The 19,187-nt window shown below is 38.3% G+C and overlaps 1 protein-coding gene across 6 annotated transcripts in view; it reads left to right on the plus strand.

Moving 5' to 3' along the window:
• The window catches only part of LOC128861641 (45 kDa calcium-binding protein), a 92,832-nt gene extending 74,090 nt beyond the window's left edge, over window positions 1–18,742 (plus strand). For all 6 annotated transcript variants that reach the window (XM_054099928.1, XM_054099945.1, XM_054099950.1 and 3 more), the window contains exons 3-5: window positions 5,817–6,965; window positions 15,475–16,159; window positions 16,290–18,742. In XM_054099928.1, the coding sequence (XP_053955903.1) occupies window positions 6,313–6,965; window positions 15,475–16,159; window positions 16,290–16,364 (1,413 nt within the window). In that variant the 5' untranslated portion in view covers window positions 5,817–6,312 and the 3' untranslated portion in view covers window positions 16,365–18,742. The remainder of the gene's footprint in view (window positions 1–5,816; window positions 6,966–15,474; window positions 16,160–16,289) is intronic.
• Window positions 18,743–19,187: the final 445 nt, after the last annotated feature.

Consider the following 19,187-nt stretch of genomic DNA (forward strand, 5'->3'; position numbering starts at 1 on the left):
CGGCAAGCGACTAGGGAAACAATTCCTAACGTCGGACTTAGGAATTTCTGATAAGCTACTTTCACTCAGCAGTGTAGATTTAAGACTTCTAACTGGTTACTTCACAGACCACTGTAGCCTAAGGTACCACTTAAACAAAATCTGCCGATTCGGTGAAATGGACATTGAGAATTCAGGGCCTGCACTAGGCAGAAACCCATGGTGGTACTGTCGTGCCCCCATATAAATTATGGAACAATAATCCCCAGAATGTGTTAAAATTTTTAAAAATCTTTAAAATATAGGGCACATCAGCAATAGCTCTATTTTGGTCGCAGTGCGCAGTAGCCTAATACGAGTAATAATAATAACATTCTAAGGTTGTAGACAGAGTGGAAGCGAAGCCGAAGACGAAGGTAAAGGCGTTGCGCAAACGGTCAGCTTGAAACTGTGCGGTACTTTCGGCGGGCATGATCGGAGTTTTATTGAAATGTTTCCATTGTTTTTCAATAAAAGACTCGATACAACAAACTTCTCATTTCCATCTCGCGCTGCCCGGCGTCAATTTGAAATCCCCAGTGAAGCCTTTCCCACCACCAGCAGAGGACATACCGAATGATTTGAAAAAGTTCTTTGAAAATATTCATTAAAAAGTGATACTGTCGCCTTCAAAGTACTTCCCATCAACTGCAACGCACTTATGTTAGCGTTTGATCCAGCGCTAGAAACATTTCTGGAACTCTATTTTCGGCATTGTCATCATAGCCGTCTTCGATTTATCCATTACTTCCTTTGAGCTGCTAAGACGCGCTCCCCGTTGCCTCAATCAATCAGAAAATCATCGCATGGAGTCATATCAGATGAACTCGATGTCTGGTGAATGTCGTTTTTGGTCAAAATTCACGGATAATGATAGCACTGGTGCAAAATCCACAAATCCTATCTTCTCATTCGAATTGCTTCGCATAAACCTCTCATAAAGCCTAAATAATAGTTTTTATTAACTGCCTTACCTTCTGGAAAAAGATCGTGGTGTGCAATATCGTTGTAATCCATAAAAACCGTGAGCATCAATGTCTTTTTTGGCTGAAAACGTCGTAGCTTTTTTGGACTTTATGCATTCGGAGCTCTCCACTCACTCGCCTGATGTCTGGGCTACGTGCCGTACTCATAAACCCACGAGTCGTCTCCAGTAATGACGTGTTTGGTGAATGTTGAGTCGGATTCAGCCTTGCAAATCATATATTTGGCGTTATCAACGCGCTCCCTTTTTGCATAAAATTCAGTTCCTTAGGGAACAACTTTGCAGCAACACGACGCAGACCCAAATCATTAACTCCATATCCAATGAAGTCGCTGAATCTTATTTCACTAAATTTCGTCACATAAAACTTCTACAACTAATCGGAAATAATCGAAGTCAAAAGTTCGCTAAATTACAGATATCCATAAATCATTCGCAAATGATGTTAGTTCTTACTATCGTTCGCGTTATTATAAACTTCGCGGGGCATAATAGGAATATATCGCAAATTTTCTTCATCAATTTTAGAGCAGGCAATCATTGACTGATTTTAATAATTTTTTTCTTAAAATACTCGTAAGTGATTTTGAAAGAGATTTTCTAGGCGCGAATTTCAAATGTTTGTTATTATATCAAATCACTCCTTTGAATAGGGATATCTTTGTGAAAAATTCGGAAAAACATTAAAAATAAAAAAAATGTATTTATTCAAATTCGGTTTGGTATATTTTTATTGTAGTTCTAACCAACAGCGGCGGCCGTAGCCGAATGCATGACTACCATTCGGAGAACGTAGGTTCGAATCTCCATGAAACACAAACATGAAGGAACAATTTTTTCTAATAGAGATCGCCCCTCCGAGTGTATTTTTGCAATAAAAAGCTCCTCTTAAAAAACAAAATAAAAAAATATCTGCCGTTCGGAGTCGGCTTAAAATTGTAGGTCCCTCCATTTGTGGAACAACATGAAGACGCACGCCACAAATAGGAGGAGGAGCTCAGCCAAACACCTAACCCCAATTATGTATGCAATTATGTATGTATGTAATCAACGGTAATAGATCCCGGCAAGTACCCAAATTTCCAGCCCCCCTTAAGAGGTGAAATCATCCCCCAACTACTTAAAAACTTTTAAGCTAATTTTTTTTCACGGACAAACCTAAAATATTATATTCACTGAAAAATTTCAAAGCATTGATCCTTGATTGATCTATTGGTTCTAACTGCGCATTGATACTCGCCTAGAATATCCTCTACCACCGGATCAATTTTGTCGACGAGTATGTTGATGAATAATTGGTCGGGCTTAGAAGAGAGATACCCCTACAGTTGTTGCAGTCACGTTTATTAGTCGTTCATCTTACCTTACTTCAAATAAATTGCAAGTGACAACTACAATGTTTTTCAGAAATAACAGCAAATAATAAAATAATAAATCACCATTAAAAACAAAATTGCTAAACACAAGCCAACATATCAACAAAACAAAAATTCAAATTGTATCATAGCAGGTCCAGTATAAACTATAAATACACATCCAAAAACAGCAAAACATGAACAAGAAAATGTTGCAGCCGTTGCTTAAACTATTGTGACGACTGTATACTATTTTCGAAAAAAAAAAATTATAAACTACTGCAGCCATAACAGAAATAATTGCTAGGCGCGCAGCAGGAAATGTGGAATAAGACTACCACAAACTCAGCTTCAATTCAACTACATTTATAAAAACAACAGAGACTAAAAAATTTAGCCACACAGCAACTTTCTTTACGAGGGGCACCATTTATTATATGACCCTTTGCAGCTCTAAGTCTTGTTAGCTGTTCGTTGATATTTCCACTGGAAAGTTGAGTTACTTGATAGTTATGTGCCAGCAAAAACATAGAACTAAAAATAAGACAAATAATTGGCGTGCTTACTTCTGTTAGGTGTTTAGGCAAGCTCTTACTCCTATTTATGTTGTGCGTCTTGAGGTTGTTTCGCAAATGAAGGGACCTACAGTTTAAAGCCGACTCCGAACGGCAGGTATTTTTAATGAGAAGCTTTTTCATGGCAGAAATACACTCGAAGGGGCGACCACTATTTCAAAAAACTTTTTCTATTATTTGATGAATTTGTGCATCTTCGAATGGTAGTCACGCACCAACCCATTCGGCTACGGTGGTACGCATAAAACGAATTCTTAAAACAGTTTGTGTTATCCTGTCAAGTGAGCAAGGATGAACTTCCCTCCACTTCTGATGATGATATCCCATACTTGAGCACCTTAAAACGCTATCGAAACACGGATAACGGAAAACGCTATCGCGGACATCCTCGATCGAGGTCCAAAATTAGTTGTTCCAGAAACGTAAGTGTGCGTTGAAACATAATGCGTTGCAAAAACTAATTACCCAAGCACAATATAGTGAGATTGAAGGCATACCACCAAAAAAGGCATACCACCAGCACACATTAAATATTGCATGATGTTGTTGCGTGTTGTAACAACATACACATTTTTCATTTTTTTTTTCCTTGTTCACTCCACTCGGGAGCATAGGGTCTCGACAAGACTCAGCCTGCCGCTACCAGTCATAACTAGTGGGAATTCCCACCTGCCGTTGCTTAGAAAAAACGCCTTCTTACTGCTTGAACCGCCATCTGTGTGTCACATTTTTCTGACAGAATGATCACACAGATGGTTGGTGCGTCTGCGCTATTACCGCGATTGCCCGCTTCCTCCTGTGGTGCCACTGATGCAATGTGTAACAGTGTCTTTTTCTTTGTTTTTTTGCTTGTTTTACCACCCACAAGGCAAGTAATGCGCTGACTTTTGTGCGGGAGTAAGAGTTGGGAGGATAAGGTTTTTGGGGTTGAGGAATAAAATTATTATTTTTTTTCTTTTTTGTGTAGAAACTAGGATAGTAGGCAAGTTTGGAAAAGTGTGAGGAGCGTGCTTTACGTGGGATTCGAACCCACTACCTCTGGGATAGCAGGCTAGTGCACTTACGCAGACTACCGAGCCCGGAACATAAACATGTTCCCATACATATACGGGGAATGCTGCTGGTGTGACAGTCCTTGGCCGGTTATAAATACGGGGCGTTCCGGTAACATAGAAGCGACTGACGTGGGAACGAAACATTGTATTTTGGTTTGCAAAAAATTGCTTAATCGTCTGATTAGTTTTAGTTAGACGGACTCACACTAGTTACACAGAGCACAATTGTAATCCCGAAGAAATATTTTCCTTATCCCAACTCTGACAGGGTAGAGGACAGGGTAAGAAAGCTACTATAGCTCTATTTTCATGCAAAAAGCCCATAGGACGTAGGTGAGGTCTTTCTCCGAAGAATACTGACTGGCTGTAGGACCTACCCTTTTGACCTGCCCTTCTCACCTAAGTGAGTAAGGACTAAACCTTACAGGTCCGGTGTGATACCACTGTGGGACACGGGTGACTCATATATTTTTCTTCGTGAAACCATTCCTAGTCTCAAGGAATGCTCGTCAAATAGGCAATGACCGGTTATACAAGTCACGATCTTCGAGATATCCTCTCGTGAAAAGCTACGCAGTTATTTGCCTTTTTCGTATATATTTGCGGCCACAATTGGCCTCTTTGATAAAGCTATTTTTAATTATTCGCTTGCTCGTGGTCATAAGCACCCCAATGGACCTTCTACCGCTAAGCAGTTGAAAAGTAGTACTTTTCCTAACTAGCTAATCGGCTTTACAATTTCCCTCAATATCTCTATGCGCCGAAACTCAAATAAGGTTGAAGTTGAATACGACACCAATATAATTTAGAGCTGCCCGGCATTCCTGTGCAACCTTCGATCTTAGTATAGCCGCATTCATTGATTTAATAGGCCGTAATTCCTTCGAAAATACATAGCCAACCTATCGTTTAGCTCAGAAATTTAATTCCCCCATCTCCCATGACCTTGGTTTTGGTCACTCTCTTTTTGACGGTGTGCCCGCCTTGAAGAGTCTGTCGAAGGTGAGTCTATGAATAGAGTAGTCCATTTCTTGTTTGTGACTATTCAGGGTATGCAAAATAGAGACGTCGCCAAGCCACCGGTCTTGCCTTAGTGACATACAGTAGGTTCTGTTTTTATGCGGTTTTGAAATAGTGCGGTTTTTTTTTAAATTACAAAATGCATGTCGACCTATCGGGAATTGTACATATAAACAAGATTCTAAACCAGCTAAGCAAAAACTCATCACAGATTACATCAGAAATGCTAACCCTACAAGTATGGACGATATATAAAGATATAATTTTCAAAGATACAATATTTTGTTTATGCGATTTTATTTAATTATTTCAGATTCATGCGGTCTATGGAACGTATCTATAGTAATAATATGGGACTAGTGCCCTTTTTTATGCGATTTTATTACATTATTTCAGATTTATGCGGTTTTAGCATTTGAAACGTATCTATAGTTTTACTATAGAACTAGTAGCTTTTTTTATGCTGTTTTTTTTAATGCTGTTTCTTGCGGAACGTATCTACCGCATAAAAACAGAACCTACTGTACTTTTATCTGTCTTATGTCTATAAGATCAACACAACTGACGAATTAATGAACCCATAAGTTTTTACTATTAGTTAACAATTTAAATAGCGACCCTCGTATGCATATTATATTTACAAAAATAAATACCAAAAATGACTATTGCAATAACACAAAAGAAAAATTGCAATACGCGTAGGTCGCTTGACTGACAACATTCAGTGATTTTTTGCCGGCTTTGTTGTTGTTACAATAGTGTTTTTAATGATGCTTCTGCTCTATGGCTCACTTTTTTCTCAAAACAGCATCGTTTTTGCGCCTCCCGCATAATCTAACACTAGACTTCTGAAAAAAAACTCGACAAAAAATATGAAAAATAGTGGCAGTGTTACCAGCACCAACAAGAACAACACGAAGTCACAGTGACAGCTTTGTCAGCAGCATTGAAAAAGTGCAGCCGGGCCACAATAGTGACGCAATGGTAAAAACCCGATCAAAAGCGATACAAAAAAAGCAAAAACAATACTACAAAAAGATTAAAAACACAAAACGCTCAAGCTGTGCTACTGCACGCCTGGAAAATTAAAAAAACTGACTATAAACAAAGAGACCAAAAATAACAACAAAGCGGAAAATAATTTAAAAAAAAAATCAACAAAAAATTAAGAAAATATAAAGTATCTACAGCAACAGAAACAACAACAAACCCCACCACCGCAGCTTCGACCTCATCAACAGCTAACTGGCTGGCAATACTTGTGACTATTGTCCTCTTCCAACAACAACGCCATTAAGTCGACCATGTCACCACTTGTCAGCAAACTCAGCAAGACTTTCCGTTGGCTACGCTGGTCCACCATTTGTGCCATACTCTTCTATATGTTCTTCATTGGACTGATATTGCACAGCACCACCTACAAGTTGCAGTATGCACTCAAATCGGAGGGGAGTAGCGGCACCACGTTGCAGCGAGGCAAGTCATCGGAACAACATCTACAGCAACAAACAGAAGAGTACTTATACAAGTATCCAATGGAAGCAGAAGTAGAAAACGAAAACCAGCAGCAGCAAAGCAAACCAGCCAAAGAGATGCTATTGCTGCGGCATCATCAAGAGGGAAAGGTGGCAACGGAGTCAGAGTCAAAGTCGGAAAAGATGGCTATGGCAGCAGCGGCGGTAGTGATGCTGGAGCAGTCGAGCGCAGCGAACGGAAATAATGTGCTGAATACACCGCCGGAAGCCGGGCCGGCTACAACAGTCCGGCAACAAAATGACGAAGGCGACGACAATGCAGGGGCAGGTGGTGTTGGTACCGTTGTGAGTAACAGCGCAGCTGTCGCTGTGGATCGAAGTGGCACGCGGCAGCGAGGCGGCAAATCTAGCGAACCGGAAACTGTTATTTTAGCAGCGAGCTCCGTAAACGAGAAACAAATTCTCGAGAAGGCATTCAAACGGTGAGTATCGCCTTGTGGGTGACCCATCCCTGCACACAAGAATACTGAAGCGGACTAATGAATAGAATTTTGTTATAATTAATTGTTTTCTTTATCTGCTTCACAAAAGCAAATGAGAGCAGCGAGCCGAGAGGGGAACAAATTATTAGTGGTAATTAAACGCTATCATTAATATATTTAGGTCAAATGTCGCCAAATCCAGGCAAATTTCCATGCAGTATTTTGCAGTGGAAGACAATAAATTCTTCTTCTTCTTCTTAATTGGCGCGATAACTGCTTATTCAATTTTGAGCGAATTTAACAAAAGCAATATTTTCTTTCTTGGGCTAGCCGGTGCTAGTTGAACACACCAAGTGATGCCAAATCCTTCTCCACCTGATATTTCCCACGCAGAGGATGCCTTCCTCTTCCTCTGCTAACACCAGCTGGTAACGCATCGAATAATTTCAGCCCGAGCGTTTGTGTCCACTCGAACGATCTGCGCCGTTGCCAACGTGCAAAGGTCTAAAAAACTTCCGCAGAAGCTTTCTCTCAGGCACTCCAAGCGTCGCTTGTCATCGGCCACGCTTCTGCTCCATACTTTAGGACGGTCATGATGAGAGCCTTGTAGAGTGTTACTTTTGTTTGTCGAGAGAGGACTTTACTACTCAGTTGTATACTTAGTCCAAAGTAGCCATTTGTTAGCAAAAGAGATTCTTCGTTGGATTTCAAGACTGACATTATTATCGGTGTTAATCTTGCTTCCCAGGTAAAAGAAGTATCTTACAACCTTGAAGTCATAACTCTCAATAGAGACGTGAGTGCCGATACGCGAGTGCGCCGACTGTTTGTTCGACGACAGGAGGCTCTTCGTTTGGTCCTCGTTCACCTCCAAACCCATTCGCTTTACTTCTTTATCAAGTTTGGAAAAGGCAGAACTAAAAGCGCGGTTGTTAAGGCGATAATATCAATATCTTCGGCATACGTCAACAATTGTACGCTCTTATAAAAAATTGAGCCTGAGTGATTAAGTTTTGCGGCTCACACGATCTCTTCCAACATCAGGTTAAAAAAGTCACACGACAGCGAGTCAGCTTGTCTGTCTCGTTTGGTATCATACTCGGAGAAGTACTTCCAAATCAATTACGAGGTTATTAAGAAGCTACGAATATCAGGATGACGAAAAACTTTCTTCAGCACGGGATTAGGTTGGCGTGGAACTGGTGTGCGTAGAAGTACTCTCAAAGTCCCATACTTTCAAGGTAAAAAATTTCATTCGATTACATTTAATATCTTGAGCAAAACGGTTAAATCTCGGTAATCCTACCAAAGGTAAAAATCTCAAACCATCTCAAATGAAGGAAAAACTGAGAGCCCCTTTATATTGGGGTCATCATCATCATCGGACAGCTTTACAGCACGGTGGAAGGTTTAGCTTCGTTCACGATTCATTTCCATGCATCTCGATCTTCGGTAACCATTTTCCAGTTTCTAACACCCAGTGTCTAAGAATTTTAGTCTTGGACGTCTTCGGGCTTTAGGTGGTACGGGCTTGTTTGATACGATTGATTTCTGAGAGCGATCATCAATTATGTGCATAATACGGCCCAAGCTTTGCGGTCTTTGGGACTTTCACGATATCCTCGCCATTGTTTAAACCTCGTATTTTAATTCCGTACTAACACCAACCATCGACTTCTGCACAGAATGTGCCTCCAATACTCAGCCATAGGATTTCGCTTTTTAATCCTTTCATCAAATATCGTATTGCAGAAAAAATTACGCTAGGGGAGCAGCAAACGATATGAACTACTTTTGTTCAGGGTTACAAAATCGCCAAAGACAAGTTGAAATCGATGAACTCAAATTCCCAAGCCCATCCATTGGTTTGAGTTATGACGAATGCATGTGGATGTTAGTGCGAGTATTCCCGATAGTCGCTTATTTCAGTTTTTTTGTTGTTGCTTTTTTTTGCTGTATTACAATCTGCGGTTGCACACAAGCACCCAAAACGATTTTGCATTTTACACAGGCACACAAACAAACTTGCATTCAACTGGCATTACTTAGTCGCTTATGCAACAGCGGGGCGGTGCCAACGGGGTTGATCGAGTGTTGCGGCTTGGCGCTGCGGGTGTGAGCAGATAATTATTATGTCGTTTTTGCACTTACTCTCTCATGGGCACACTCACACACGCACACAATGTGATTGCGCAAGTAAATAAAGCCGCTACACAAAAAATATATGAAAGCTAAAATTGCATGAGGATGCGCGTGTGTGTATGTGCATGTGGTGTGAATATTTGCTGGCATTTTAATTTGCTCCTTTTCAGCGTACACGGCGTATGAGTGTCCCGCATTCCTACTTATCAAAAGTGTTATTTGCGCGTCACAACCACATTTTCAACATTTCCTTTCTTCTTTCTTTGCTGTTGCCATTTGGCATTTGCTTTTTGGTTTTCGGCTTTTCTATATTTTTCGCTTTGCGTGAACAATCAACAACATCAGCGGCGCTCGTCCGACCGTCATCCGACCTCCCTTCTTGTTACTTCTGCTGCTGAATAAATCCTAAACGGAATAAAATTTTAATTTGTTCCACAAAAAACGCACCCTAGCGGAGGTACTGTGGGGTTTCATACATTTAAAAATATTCATGTTCAAATTCTACAATTTGAGCATTCATAGTGTGTGAGAGCGGTGGAAAAGCTATTAAAAATGTGAATAAAAGAATACGAGGGGAAAAGCATGTATTTATAATTTTTCGTGTGCCACCTGCCACATGCGCCTCTGGCAGTATTTTGGCGCAGTATTTCGGTAGATTATGCGGATAAACAGAAATTATTTACATATGTATTACTTTTTCTGCATCCGAATGCTTCATTACACTTAAAAATACATCCTTGTAGAGAAATTAAGTAGGCTAAAATTTTTCTAAAGTTTTTATTCGACCGCTTTTTACTGACTTTCTTGTTCGATGCCCATTTTGCAATATCTGGTTTGTTTTATTTTTTCTTAGTTCTGCAATCATTATTGAATTAACTTTCTGATGAGTTGGTAGATACTTGAAATTTTCATTGGCTCAGATATCGACGTCATGCAATGTACAAAATAATAATACAAAATAAGAACGAAGAAAACTTAAATGGCGCGGGATCCATTTTTTATGAAAAAATTGCATTTGTGATACGATTGTTGTTATCGGAAAAGTGGAAAAAAAAAAAAGAAAAGGGCGAACTATGTTGCACAGCCAGCCTGGAGTTGAAACTAGAAACATACGACGATAGTGCGAATGGAGACGCTTTTAGTCATTTTATTTTATGCTGATATCCGGATGGGCATGCGAAAGAAAACAAACAAAACAGCGGGTTTACCGATTTTAATAGATTCGCCTTAATATTTGTAGACAGAGAAAAATCGTCAAATCCTCACCTGTGTGGTTCAAAGAATTTAATAATTTTTTAGCTACTTTTTGCGGTAAATTGTTGACACTTTTCGATCCAAAGATATTGAAGGTGGCGCTCAAAGTCTTAATCATGCAGTTCCAAAAACGAGTTGGCTTCAAAGTACTCCCCATCAATTGCAATGCACTTATGCCATCGATCTATGCAGCACTCGAAACATTTCTGAAACTCTATTTTCGGTATAGCCAACAGAGTCGTTTTTGATCTTTCCATTACGAGCGATTTTTTGACTAGATCAAACAGAAAAAATCTCAGGCGATCATATCAGGTGAATTCGATGACGGTAGGAAAGTACTCGTGTCGTTGTTGGTAAAAAATCCACGGAAAATAATAGCACTGTGCGACGGTACGTTATCATAGAGCAGAATCCATGAGTTGTTACCCCTCAAATTCTTTCATTTTTGGCGAATTGCTTCACATTTTTAACGCAAAGTTTAATACAAAGATGTTGGTTCGAATTCAAATCAATTTTTAAAACTCTTCTTTAAAAGAGATAAATTTACTCGAGGCGGCGTAACTCTTACAATGGTCACACAATTTTGGTAGGAATGTTAATCAAAGATGTGGTCACCTAACAAACAAACAACACCTGGCGGTTTTTCCGGGAACCTTTTAGCCAAGATGGTATTCCTGGATTCCTCTGCTTCTTTATTGGTGCGATAACCGGTTAAGCGATTTTGGCCGAGTTAATAAAGCGCGCCAGTAATTTCCTCCTTGTGCTAACCGGCGCCAATTAGAAATACCAAGTGAAGCCAAGTCCTTTTCCACCTGATCTTTCCAACACAGAGGAGGACTTCCTCTTTCTCTGCTATCACCATCAGTTTAGAGAGTATTTATTGCAACAGAAAAATCAATCAAATTTTACTTCCGCTACATATGCATATGAGGGTATGCATACAGGGTAGTCAGTTGAGCGTATGAATTTTGAATTTTCAATTTCTTTGGCTTTGGTAGCTGGAGTAAGAGCCGAGATGGATAGTTTACGCTTGAACAAAGTGGGAGAATTTGAAAACGAATATCGGGCAACGAAAACCGAATACTAAACCGAAACGGTCATTTCAATGAAATTGAGCTTGAAGAAATTAATTGATAACTATTTATGCCTCTTTTATTTATAGCTAAATTAAATTAAATTCCTAATGTTTGTTGGACCACCCCGTATAATTATTGGCACATACTTCATTTGTTGAGCGTTTGGCTGGGCTCCTCTTCCTATTTGTGATGTACGTCTTGATGTTGTTCCACAAATGGAGGGCGCTACAGTTTTATGCCGCCTTCAAAAGGCAGATTTGTTGTTTTATGAGGAGCCTTTTGATGACAGAAATACACTCGTAGGTTTGCCATTGCCTGCCGAAGGGCTACAGCTATTAGAAAAATCCCTTAAATTGTGTTATAGGAAATTAGATAAAATTTGATTAGATTAAACTAAACTTCACTTCAAAATTCTTGCAGATAAACGTAAATTTAACTGCTATCTTAGGTATTATTTTAGTAATATAGGGCCTCCTTATTAAGACAGTTATAATAGTTTCGCCTTACGAGACTCGGTTGCAGTCCTAGGAAGCTCCTACGCTGCCGCTTTCCTGAGAAGATATCCGCTATTTCATTGCCCGTGTATTCACAGTGACCAATTAGACATATCAGGTGTACCCGATTCATGGATGTGACGTCTATCAATGGTATAGGCAGTTCCTAACAGCTTGCCAGTAATTTCCCATATGAATTTTCGGCCTCTTTGCAGTCGGCCGGCATTTAAACCAATTTACCACAAAATATACAGTTTAGTTCTAAACATAATCAGATAATGCTAACCGTCGCAATAGCGCAGTGGTCCAGATTACTCAAGCGAGTGACCATCCAAAGCCCTGGCTGGACTGGGTTAAGATCTCTGTGTTCACAACCTGTAAAATTAATGAAAGGAGAATCCTGCAAATCTCTTCACTAAGCTTCACATTTTAACTAGTTCACTTCAGCACAGTGATGCCCGTTGATATATACGAGTACATCTGTATGTATTTATGTTGCAATAAACTTTTGCTTTGCTTATATTTACTCGGGTCCACTCTGCACTGCGATGTTTAAAATGTAAATTTACAACGCTTTATGCGCCTGAATTTGGAGCAGAACCTGTCCGCAACACCTCAGGGTTAGAAATGAATGAGCAAAAAGTAGCAACAACAATGGTCTTGATACCATTAAAAAGCAAATGAAAAGTTTCTATTTTCTACAATTTTTGCTCAATGCATGCATTTACATATACACACAAATACATGCATACCCGTACGTATGTATGTAAATATACTTGTATAAATCCGATACATATACACCTACGCCCTCTGTATGTATGTAGGTATGTATGTTTGTAGAAATATACCAAGTTACGAAATGTGTGGGAGGGAAATGAGCTCTTTACCAAAAAGTTGTGATAATCTTAAAAGATTTGCGCTTGAAAATAGTTGCCTATGTATGTGCATATATATATACATGGGGGCATACATACTTACATAATTGTAAGTTAGTTTCGGTTGAATGAAGTTTTCCGAAGGAACTCGTAAGCAGCAGAACAGAGCTTTAAATGTGTTTTAGTGGGCAAGTTAAAAAGTTTTAAACGGTACTTTGCGTTAATTGAATGGAAAATTTGCAATTTTTAAAGCGACTATACAACGTCAGCCTAAATTTTTGGAAAGTACCTTTGGAAACAAGAGTATCTCTAGCCCAATTAACAGTTTAAATTGAAGTACTTAGTACTTATTATCAAAAAAGAATAAAAGTAAGGGAAAAGGCGAGGGATACGCGTTTCGTATGTCGTTGGCAGAGTGGAAGAATTTTATTGATTGGAGATGGGCCCGTCTTCAACTAAATTCTGAAATAGAGCGTTCTTGGACCATTTGCTAATATAGAGTGTTTTCGAATAGGCTGCTGAGATAAGTCAATCTTCCACTCAGCCCTCGATATACCTATTTATAAGTGAAGATCGATCTTTTTAATAAATATTTACATTTAAAAATTCAGTCCTTGGATCTCCAAATATAAAAAAACGTATTACGAGTACCTCGACTTAAAAATTTTGTATACATTGAATTTCGCAGCGTGCTGCCACCTATTTAAAATTGTAATAAGTAATTTATTAAAAAATAAGCATAAGTATTACAGCATTGGTATCAATGCAATTATTAATAAAAGTCCAGTTCCAAAAACAAATGTTTTTAATAGCGTTACCAACTGCATTTTATTGCAAAATTAACAAATTGTCCCAAATTTCACTTAAATATCATATTAAGATATATGGAAAATAGGTATCAAGAGGACGATTTTTAAACAAGCGTTAATAAAAAGCTATTTTGATTAGGTGTTGCCACATGATTTTTATTCTTAAAATCAGCAACTTATGACACATTTTACTTGAATATTAAAATACAAATATCAGATTAAAAATGTTAAACAAGCTTTAATAAGAAAATATTTTGATATGGTGTTGCCACATGATTTATTTCGTAATATAATACATTATGATACATTTTACTTGAGTACTTAAAAACAAATATCAAATAAAAGATGTTAAAACAAGTTTTAATAGGAAAATATTTTTATTTGGAGTTGCCACATGGTTTTTATTTAAGAACTGTAACCTGAGATACATTTTACTTGAATATTAAAACATAAACATCAAATGAAAAGGGCTTAAACAAGCTTTAATAAAAAAATATTTTTATTTAGTGCTACCACATGGTTTATATCTTAAAACCAAAAAGTTTACACACATTTTACTTGAATTTAATAGATTAATATAGATATCAGATGAAAGGTTTTTAAATGAGCTTTAATATCAAAATAGATTTATTAAAAAAAAGAGATTTAAATTAAAAATTGTATATTGTAACTTTAAACAGTTTATTTAACTGCCGCGGTGTAGACAAATTTTATTTGGGCAATCGAGACCTAAACACAATTTTACCGATTATGGCAACTTCAGCAAGTGAACGAGCATAATTAAATTAAAATAGTAATTTCTCAGATGACAAGGCAAATTTCACCATTTGTTCAGGGAAATAATTTATTATTCTTATAACAGGGTTTAGGCCTAAGCATTGCTGTTCTACGACTATGTTAAAAGTACTTGACGCCTTGACAATTGTGGCATACATATTCCTCCTTTGCCTATTGGATTTCTGTAGATTATTTGATTCGGTAAACTACGACTTTTGTTGCAAACAGCTTAAACACTTTTTTGGATATTCTGATAGATCTGTCAACCTTATGATTAGCTTTCATAAAAGAGGAACTCAAAAGGTACATTTATGCAAGACTGGCTCCTGCACGTCTCGTTTTTAGGGCTCCGGTGTACCGCAAGGATATGTCCTTGCCTTCTTTTACGAAAAATCAGGATTGGTAAGATCTAATAGGGATTAAAGTCTGATTTTCCACAAATATTCCTACTTGTCCTCGTCAAGAATGTTTTTTATGAGTGATGTGAGGCTCTGGAATTCAATTCCTGAATCGTTCGATGCAGTGATGGGTGGGAATAACTAAAATAAATAAATAAATAATTCGCGCGTTCACTTCTGTTTGGCCCAGCACCTCCTTCCGTTTGGGGTGTGCGTCTTGACGTTATTCTATAAATGGAAGAACCTAAAGTTTTAAGCCGACCCCAAAGGGCAAATGATTTTTATGAGCAGCATTTTCATGTCAGAAATACACTTCGAGGTATGCCATTGCCTGCCGAGATGTGATCGCTAAACTTTTCTATTATTCGATTTTTCATGCACGGAAACTCGAATTTACGCCCGGTAGTCACGCACCAACCATTCGGCTGCAGCGGCCGCAGGTAGGTGTAATTATAAAGGGGTAATACGCGATTGCTTTAATTCTGTGCAATGAATATGGCTGTGATTAAACTGTTACCTCACTGTTACTTTGACCCTCTCTCTCTCTCGTGTATGTTCTTATTTATGTGACTGGCAATTCATTAGAGTTGTTATAAAGTACTAAGAAGTCGTGCAAATCCAGCCTCATTTCTAAAATAAATTAAAATAAGTCCTAAATTTTCGTTATTTCTTCTCTACTCTTAGTGCCGACCGCGATCACAACTCTGAGCTGTCAATACAAGAACTCGCCGTCTACATCAATCAAAGGATCATCGATCACATTGAGGAGGCAATACAGAATAACCCACGCGAATTTCAGCACGTAGACGTAGCGCCCGCAGACGGATTAATAACTTGGGAGGAGTACCACCATTTCTTTCTCAAAGAGCACGGCATGACCGACGCAGACATCGATGAGCACAATGAAATCAAACACACTGCATTGAATAGGAAAGCGCGCGAAGATATGATGCGCGATAAAGCGCGTTGGTCGGAAGCGGCGCGCACCGATCTCTTCAGCTTGACGATCGATGAATATCTCTCGTTTCGACATCCCGAATCGAGTATATCAAATTTACTCGAATTAGTTGATGATTTATTGCGACAATTCGATCAGGATGGTGATGATCAGCTGACGATCGAGGAGTTCTCCGAAGTAAATGTAGACGATGATGAGGATTTGCGCAGAAAGTCGCTTATCTCACAGACAGTGGTGGAGAGGAGAGAGGAATTTAAACGTATCATTGATAAGAATAACGACGGCAAGGCAGATAGAGAGGAGCTGCTGAACTATGTGAATCCGAAGACGCCGCGTTATGCGCTACAAGAGGCAGCGACACTCTTCAGTTTGTGTGATGAGAATAAGGACGGGCGACTGACTTTGAATGAGGTGAGTGAGCTGGGGAGATGTTTTGTTTGAGGAGAGAAAAGAAGATTCAGTGTTAAGTTGATTTCATATCACTCTCTCAGTTATTGTTGTATTTTTTGTTTTTGTAATTAATTGCTCTTTGTTTATTCAGTTGACTGAGAATGCGGAGATTTTCCTCACATCCAAAATGATGGACGCGGCTAACAGTTTTCATACGGAGTTCTAAGTGCACCACACACACATAAATTGTATAAGTATTTGTGTTTATAAAAAGGCGGTCATAGCGTAGAACTGAGCGTAAAGAAAATACAACACAAATGATTTTCACAGAAGTCAATTCGTAGCAATAGAAAAGCACTATACTCGTATATTGCACAGTATGTACTTGTAGATGAAAAAGTGTCGATTAATTTTTTTTTTTTTTTTTTCTTAATCATGAATTTTAGCTTTTAATGTATATTTTTATCTATGGATTATTTAAGGAGAACAAAAAACACTGAAAATTTAATTTGTGGTCGCTTCAAAATTTAACTGAAATTCATTAGCACCACAAATAAGAAAAAATACTCAAATTAATATTAAAAAAAAAAACAAATCGAAATGAAATTATAGGAAAAGTTTAAATAAATCTTGTTATTAGTTTTATTAAAAACAATTTTTTTTGTATAAAAAATGTGTACTGTTCTGTAAGGAAAAATTGGGTTGGTAAGAAAGTAATTTCGGGTTTATAGTGTGAAATAAAACGGATTATTTTATAAAAAAACGAATTTCGTATTCACCATTTGCTGCGCTGAATATTTGTCATGCTTGTGATAAATCAAAGATTTCGCGTTGTTAGTAATCTGAGTCTTCAGCAGAAAAAACTGAACTAAGTTCGGTACCAGTTTCTCATCATTCGAAAGCTCTGCCACTCAAAGAGTTTTGCAAATTTCGGAATAAACAGTAAGCTGATGAGTCCAGGTCAGAATCACAAATATAATGGCTAAAATAGTAAATAGCAATTTACTACTTATGCGTTCGAAATAAGCCGTGGAATATTGGAATTATACTCTTTTGGGTTCCGGTCACTGATAAACTGGCTAGACAGAGGACCCTAGAAATGGTTCCATCCCAAAATGAGAGGATTGGGGTTCCCTTGAAAACCTGTGGTCTGCACCTGGAAAGAGGAACCTCACGTCTACTCAGTGAGCGCTGGCTTAGTGCGCAGACATGCAAAGTCTCGAGATCCTTCTGGTCACGGTTAGATCGAGGGAAATTCTGAGGCTAACAAAGTCGCAGCTCTCAAATTTGGAGGGTGTCCATTCGGCAAGCCTTGGGATTCCCTGGGCATACAGGTACACTGTTTGTAGGACGAGGTGGAGTCATCACACCTGCGGTTAGAGCAGGGTTAAACATTACGCACCTGGTGAATTTCATCAGCAGATTGATGCTTTGGTGACACCGTGAAATGTGTGTATAACAAGGGGTTACAGAAAGTAGATAAGGTAATATAAGATATTGGCATTAACGTAAACAGGGAGTGCTGCAGTCTTGGACATTTTTTTAGCCCGACATCAAATTCCATGTCTTCCAACTTTCAAAGCATCATCTCTAATTGGTAGCCGCATCTATAAATTCATAGAATCAGCTACACTTTTCCTAAAAAATATGTATCTACAACCAGTGTAGACCGGATATTTAGAAAATATGTATTTTATCATCCTTTAGCCCTTCTCGGCTTTGTGCCGACTGTAGATAAATAGCCCCGTCCGGTGCAAATGCGAATGAAGTCAAATATATCCAATGAGACAACCAGTGAACATTCTTAACCCAGCTCTACTCAACCGGGCAAGGAAATGAGTATACCAACACAATTCTTAATTCAAATTTTCATGGCCAAGCGCCGTCATCATTACTGAGTTATTTCTAGCCAAAAGCTCAGTCATAACGTTTCTTTCTAAACCTGGACGTGGAAAATTAATTGGCTCAATGATAAGATGACAATACATAAATGCGCACCACCGTAAGGTTTCTGGGTTTGTAATGGCGCAGGTTGAGATTTCTAGAGTCTTAGCTGGAATCAAAAAGGGCCAACACGTCCTTCACAAAGGAGAGCTTAGCACTGTAGCCATACGTACCTGTTTCCATCCCCTCGCAAATTTTTCATCCATTTGTATAGCTTTGTCCATATACTTGGTCCCATAATCGGACTCCCGCTGATAATCTGACTTCACCTTGGCTTCGAAAATCCTCAACTGCGTACATCTCCGAGTGTATTTCTGCCATGAAGAAGATCCACATTCTGATTGAAATTTTGACATTCAAAATACCAAAACTTCAAAAGCATTTTATGGTTGCGCCTTGAAAAAAATCTTGTGTGTTTTTCGAACCAGAAAGTACTTTCTTGCTAACCTAGTTTTACTAAATTAAAAATATTACAAGAAATGTGGCATTATTAGTGATATTAGTTCATTTAATTCGCAGATAATTGTAAACTAAAATATTATTAAGCGACAATTTTGCTATGCATTTTTTTATTTGCAATTCTGAAAAATACTCGATAAGTATAAAATTAAACTTAAGTTTTTCGAACTTAGTTGCAATTGTAAAGAATATTTTATTTTAAATAAAGGAGTTTTTTAACTTAATAAAAATCAATATTATAATTTGTTCATTATAAACAAAATGTATAACATTAACAAGTTAATCTGTTTTTCCAATTTCTTGTCACAACCCTTCAACTTCTTCATATTGTGCATGGCCAAGGCGAATCTATTCAAGGTGGTACTGGCAAATCATCTGATTGTTTTTTTCTTTCGCCGTGTCCATGTGGCTGTCAGTATAGCATGAAACAATGCGAATTCATTACTTGTTTTCTACTTTGCTAGTGATACCACCTCTAATGAATGCGCCTTGTGCATGGCCGACCACTGTTCTAGAGAGAAGCGTTTCAATTATTGTATTTACGCAAATAAATATTAATATCTCCCTTCAAAAAGTACGCATAATTGGCAAATGAAGCAAAAAAGGTTTAATTATTCATACACGTATCCCAACGTTTATTCCTCTT

Source organism: Anastrepha ludens, chromosome 2, assembly GCF_028408465.1.
Source record: "Anastrepha ludens isolate Willacy chromosome 2, idAnaLude1.1, whole genome shotgun sequence".
NCBI lineage: Eukaryota > Metazoa > Arthropoda > Insecta > Diptera > Tephritidae > Anastrepha > Anastrepha ludens.